This window comes from Terrapene carolina, unplaced genomic scaffold, assembly GCF_002925995.2.
Source record: "Terrapene carolina triunguis isolate 2854851 unplaced genomic scaffold, T_m_triunguis-2.0 Scaffold18, whole genome shotgun sequence".
NCBI classification, from domain to species: Eukaryota; Metazoa; Chordata; order Testudines; family Emydidae; genus Terrapene; species Terrapene triunguis.
The window spans coordinates 4,932,569-4,938,568 of NW_020664369.1; the positions used below are offsets into that span (position 1 = coordinate 4,932,569).

Consider the following 6,000-nt stretch of genomic DNA (forward strand, 5'->3'; position numbering starts at 1 on the left):
CAGTTGTGACAGATGTACCAGAATTCTTTGCTAGGGCCTGCAATGCTTAAAAAGAGGTGCTGATTCACCTAAGTGCTTCAGAGACTTCTAGTTCTTCTGTGGCGAGCTCCTTTCTCTCTTCCGTCTCTTCAAAACTGAAGATTGGTTTCTGTGTAAGGTGGTGCAGAAGCAGGAACCTGTTCTGATCAGGAGTGACACCAGCTAAGTTTAAAATAGCCTTGTTTGATTACGAAGACTAATGTTACTTACTAAACATTTCTAAATTGTTTCATTTTGCAGGCTTTACTGCTAGAAATGCAGACAGCAGCAATAGCAAGTGACTTCGTTTTTAGAAAGGAAAAAGTTTCAAAAGAAATGTTTTCAAAATATTTCAAAAGAAACTGATTAAATATTTTTCAGAAACTGCTGCAGTAAGGGGACTGAACACTCCAAAATAACAAGAATAGAGGGAGATAATGTACTAAGTTTTCTGAATATTGACTTGGTGGGAGGAGGTGACGTAATAAGAAGCTGTTGAGGCAATGTGTTCCTGCACTTACGAACAGCACTTGGGATCAGAGTATATGGTGGAGGAGGAAGCATTGTTTTGCTTTGGGCTGATCTTCTTAGACCTGAGAATATGTTAAAACACATTTGTTGAAATCCTTCCTTGCCTCTTTTGGAGGCGTTCTCATCACTTACCACTAAAGTTCCATGTTTTGTTTCACTTTTCCAGGTTGTTGGTAAACAAAGTAAATCTCTATGTAAACTCATGTAGGAAAGGGGAATGATGTACAACCCTCCCAAAGAAAATGCAGGGATAATTGAATATTTCATGCATTTTAAAACCCAACATACAGCTTTGAATACGCTGGACTTCAAAGCAGAAACCTAGGCATTGAACAAATGACTGTGAGTTTACTTCCTGTTTTAAAAACCATCTTAAATTATTGCTTACTTGCAGCTGATTTGATGAATGGGTGAAATAGAAGTTCAAATTTCTGATCAGCGTGATGGTGTTTAAGCAGCTTATTGCTAGGAGCTCCGGGGCTAGCATTTTACAAAGGTCTCTTTGTTCTTAGGTCTGCAGGGATCCCCAGGTTATAGTGGCTTTAGGTAAAGCTACGTATTCTGATCAGACAAAATTGGGAATTTTTAATAATTAATAAGACACAATTTAAGGTACTATAGCATCGTACTAACTGTATTCTTGTAAGTGAACAGTATAATTCTGTTTTGAGGTGAAGTTTGTCTTAAGTATAAATACAATTTTCCTAAATGCTACAGAAGTCAGTATCTGTTTTGGATATTCCCATTGGCTATTGAGTTACAAAGTTGCAAAGCAAAAATACAAGTTTAACAAATATGAGAAGGCATCTGAATATGGCTGTTTCAAAGTAGAGGGCTTAGAAGGTGCAGCAGATAAATATATGGCTGTTTAGAGAGCTGTTTTAGATTGCATTTACCGTGTGTGTCCACGCTCACTGCCAAATTTGGAATGAATACCAGACATTTTCTCCCCCTACAGTCTTAAAGACTAGGTTTTTATTTATCCACTAAACCAGCTAAGACTATTATAGAGTTTTTAATGTCTTCTGAAAACTGTTAATAGCTTCAGGCTATCGCGTAGTCTGTAATTATGTATTGTGCTTCAACTACTAAACCTTTAAATATGAGAAGTTTGAGGTAAGCTACTGAATTCTGATTCTGAAGCCCTGTTGATGTAAAAGTTGCATTTAGTTCTTATGTATAACTTGTATTGCTATAGTGCTCAAAGGCTCTAAGTATGGGGATTCATTGTGTTAGATACTGTACTGACATGCAGAAAGATGCAGTCCTTGCCCTATGAGTTTACGATCTTAATTTGAAACAAGACTCGTGTGAATAATAAACAATAGGGAGTAAAAAGGGAGGAGAATCAGTGTAATAAAATTATGCGTAGGTTAACTTTTGTGTAACTGGATGGCATAGATTTGAGTTTTTTTAGTCATAAATTAATATCTGCAACCTCTGACTGTCCTGCAGCCTAGCCTACTTTAATCTGCAAAGCTATTTATTGTGATCTGGAATTATAGATTTTGGTCTTTATACATCTTGTATGTTCTATAGATTGAGATAAAAATGAAGAAGCCAGAGGCTATAAGATGGGAGAAGCTGGAAGGGAAGGGAGATTCTCCGAAGCTAAAACAATACACATCAGGTTTGTTTTTGACCTCATGTAGCATTTAATGCAACTATACATATTGTCCTATTAACATTCTTCCCAATTACATAGAACATCTTATACATATGAAATATTGTAGCAATAGGTTTACCTAGAGTAAATGTAAACATGTAATTCTGATACTCTAATTTCATGAACTTCATGTGTAGTGGGAATGGATTCTGGTTGGTAGTAAAGCCCTAAGAATTCAGCTGTTCACTCTGCTCGTGGCTTTCATCTACCTGAGGGGATTATTCAGGATGCGTGCTTGTCATCTGGGTTTCTCTGGGAGCTTATTGTTTGATTGGGCTGCCTAGTTAAGTTGTATTCTCCTTTGTTGCATTGAGAGAGGCTTGTATCTCTTGGAGAAAATTTTAGTTCAATAGCACTCACATACATCAAAAGATTTTCCTGATACTTGGCTTAATTTTCCTTTAATTTCAGCTCATTACTTATACCCCCTTGTACCATCTAAAATGCCTCTCCCCTTTCATTTTCACAGTTGTCATCTGTACATGTCTGGTATGCTCTGCTCTCCTCCACTCCCATCATTGCTTAGCCAAGCTACATATTGCACTCATTAATGTTTCCTTATAAATAAGTCTCTATAGCTGCCTAATCTGTTCCTGGTGTCGTGTTCATCTTCTTCCTTCTGATTTACCTCCATATTTTTGTTATTGAGGCACCCAGACCTAAAAAAATTATTCTGTTTGTAGTCTCAGATTTGTAGAGCAATGGTTGTCCCTGTGATGGTTCTGCATATGTAGCCCAAAATTGCATTAACTTTTTTTTTGCTGTCACTTTCAGTGCAAGCTCAACTTCTCTGTTTATATCATATAGAGCTTTTCAGCTTTACTGCTTTCCTGGTTTCTCCCTCCCTCTGCATTTTGCTTCAGATAACTTTTCAAGATGATCTTCATTTCTCCCCATGTTTTCAGCCTTGCTAGGTTCCTTTTTTGCCTGCTCTCCCTGATGTTTGCAATGCCTCCTGATTTTTAGTATGAATTGCATGATATTTTAATGTGACCATTACTTAGTCTTCTAGAGATCATTAAGGCTGTGATCCAACACCCATTGAATGGAAGAACTCCCAATGACTTCACTGGTCATTGGATCAGATCCTAAGATCTTGAATAACACTGGCTCTGACACTTACCTTGTGACACTTGGATACATTGCCAGTTCATCATTTTCATGTTCTTCAGCCAATTTTAATCCTTAAACATGGCTCCTATTCAACCCAATCAGACTGAATTTTAAAAGATAGGATATTGTGCTGTATCAGATGATCCACCAGAAAAATCCACCTCCTGCAATTCCCTTCATTTGTTAGCTTTAAAATTCTGTCCAAAAAAGCAATCAGACTTGTCTGACAAGATCTGTACTTACAGATCCATGGTACTTTTTGCTCAATTCTGGGTGGGGTTAATTATTTCATGCTGTAAATGTTGCCAAAAACGCTGATTTAACTTACTGCAAATGTTATTTCCAGACTCCACACACCTATATCCATCATCCTCTCATTATACAAGGAACTGGGATAAATTGGTGGTTGAGATCAAAGAAGAAGAAAAGAATGAAAAATTAGAGGGGGACGCCGCTTTAAATAAACTCTTTCAGCAAATCTATTCAGATGGTACAGATGAAGTGAAACGTGCCATGAACAAATCCTTCGTAAGACTTCAATCTATCCTTACATATTTGTTAATGCTATAAAGTAAATAACTAAAATTTAAAAAAAAACCTTGAGGCCAAATTTTGTGGGCCATGCTATTTGCATATGCAAATACGGTAATCAGAGGCAAATAAATATTTAGACATCTCTCTGTTTGCACCTGCAATTGTGGTAAAATGCATGAATGCACAAGAACTTATATATATGAATCTCTAGCAGTTGAAAACTCAGCCCCTACTGAGTAAGAAAACAAATTATCCAGTGATGTTGGTATGATAGCATTTTTATGTACTGGCATATGGAAGAGTTGCATTTCTCCATAGTGTTAATTCTGAGTGGTGAGCTTAGACTTGGAGCACAAAGATTGCTCTCCATCCTTCCTTATTTTTTTGTCTGAGCCTATACTAATGTCAGTGGGAACAACTTGCCCCTTCCTGGTTGGTCAAAAGATCCCCAGAGGAGAGAACCTGACTCCTCCTCGTTTTTCTGTCAATTGCTAATTTTTAAATAGGAGTTAGAGTGCACAAGAATGCATGATTGGACCATTAGAAGCTACTGTATATTGAAGCAGTGTCAGTACTTATTTGCCTTAATCACATCAAAAGTGGACATATGACGACAGAAATTACTGCTTTATTAAATTTTAATGTCAGAAGTCTTATGTGCAGAATATGCAAAGATTGATACAAAAATCATGTGCACATCCTATGTCTAGATCAAGTCATCTTCATTTAATATAATCATAAATGCACATAGTATATAGGGAAGGGTTTGAGAAGTTCTGGAGAATTCCAAGGGTATCTGCGTTAGTGCATTGTTTCCTGCAGACTCTAGTCTTGCAGAACTTAATCTGCTATAAAAAATGTGGATCATTTTAAATGACTGGCTATAACTAACTTCAGCAGACTAAACAAATGTTCTTCCGTATTGCAGATGGAGTCTGGAGGAACTGTTCTGAGCACCAACTGGTCTGATGTGGGGAAAAGGAAGGTAGACGTAAATCCTCCTGATGACATGGAATGGAAAAAATTCTAATCTGTTGATTTGGCATCTTTGTATTGCCCATATTCACACGCTGACCATTGTGTATGGACATAGCATTCTTGGATTTAAGACACTGAATGTTCCCTTGAAGATCGGAATTATTGTCTTTACATCTTGCGTGCTTTAGTAATTCCTTTGTCTGCAGGTGTTAAGGTTTAATCAGGAATGGAAGCCTGTTTTTCATCACTCCTGTCCATGAGGGGTTTTCAGAAACAGATTTAACTAAGTCATAAATACACATTTTCTACTAGCTTTATCAGTTCTGTACTTTTGGGGATGAGGAGACCTTTAATGGACTGTTTAGGATTATTGCCTTATTTTTAATTCACAGTATTTCTGTTGAATAATTTATTAGCTCTGGCAACTTTGGGTAAACACACTTTTCAACTACAGTGTTAATTGTTTGCTCTCTAACTCTGCTTAAGAATAAAACTGTAAAATATAAATTTTTCCATAAAGAAGTTTGGTTCATTTTATTTTTAAGTCTGAAAACTCAGATGTGGAAGAAAAAACATAAAATCAAAATTGATATTTGGAGAAGCCAAGCTTGCGAGTACGTAGGAGCAAGACTCCCGCTCTGCTAAAAGAAGAATGAGCCCCATGTTCTCCTTTTCTTGGAGGAAGAGGAATTACCAGGGAAGGAAATCTGAAGTGGAAGCAGCAGGATTGAGGAATTGCTAGGGCTCCCATCCTTCCTACCTGTGGGTGGATCTGCAGCACCGGGGGGCGGGGGCTGGCGGGGGAAAGAGAAGAGAGGATTGCTAGATCTGGGAAAGCTCTAGCTGCCTCTTCTATAAACAGATGTTTGCCAGTCCTCCGTTTCTCACGGGGAAAGGGGGTAGAAAAACAATAATGCACAGATTTTCTTACAATCACTTTTTGATTGTATAGATCTTCTAAAATGCAGGACATTGCATTGAGTATTTCAGTATGTTTAGAGAAGAGCCCCAGCATCCTTCACTTTTGGTCTACACCAGTACAGGCAGGTCTTCCATCCTGATAAAGTTTTAAAAGGTAATATTTATAGAAATGGGGGTCAGAATCATCTGGGATGAGCCCCCATCCTATCTCTGCATGCACATGTTGCTTGGTTGGCTGT

The 6,000-nt window shown here is 37.6% G+C and overlaps 1 protein-coding gene across 1 annotated transcript in view; it reads left to right on the forward strand.

Moving 5' to 3' along the window:
• The window catches only part of LOC112103176 (protein SGT1 homolog), a 45,261-nt gene extending 39,914 nt beyond the window's left edge, over nt 1-5,347 (forward strand). Inside the window, exons 11-13 of the mRNA XM_026654997.2 lie at nt 2,089-2,179; nt 3,675-3,856; nt 4,791-5,347. Coding sequence (XP_026510782.1) covers nt 2,089-2,179; nt 3,675-3,856; nt 4,791-4,892 — 375 coding nt within the window. The 3' untranslated portion in view covers nt 4,893-5,347. The remainder of the gene's footprint in view (nt 1-2,088; nt 2,180-3,674; nt 3,857-4,790) is intronic.
• The last annotated feature ends 653 nt before the right edge of the window (nt 5,348-6,000 follow it).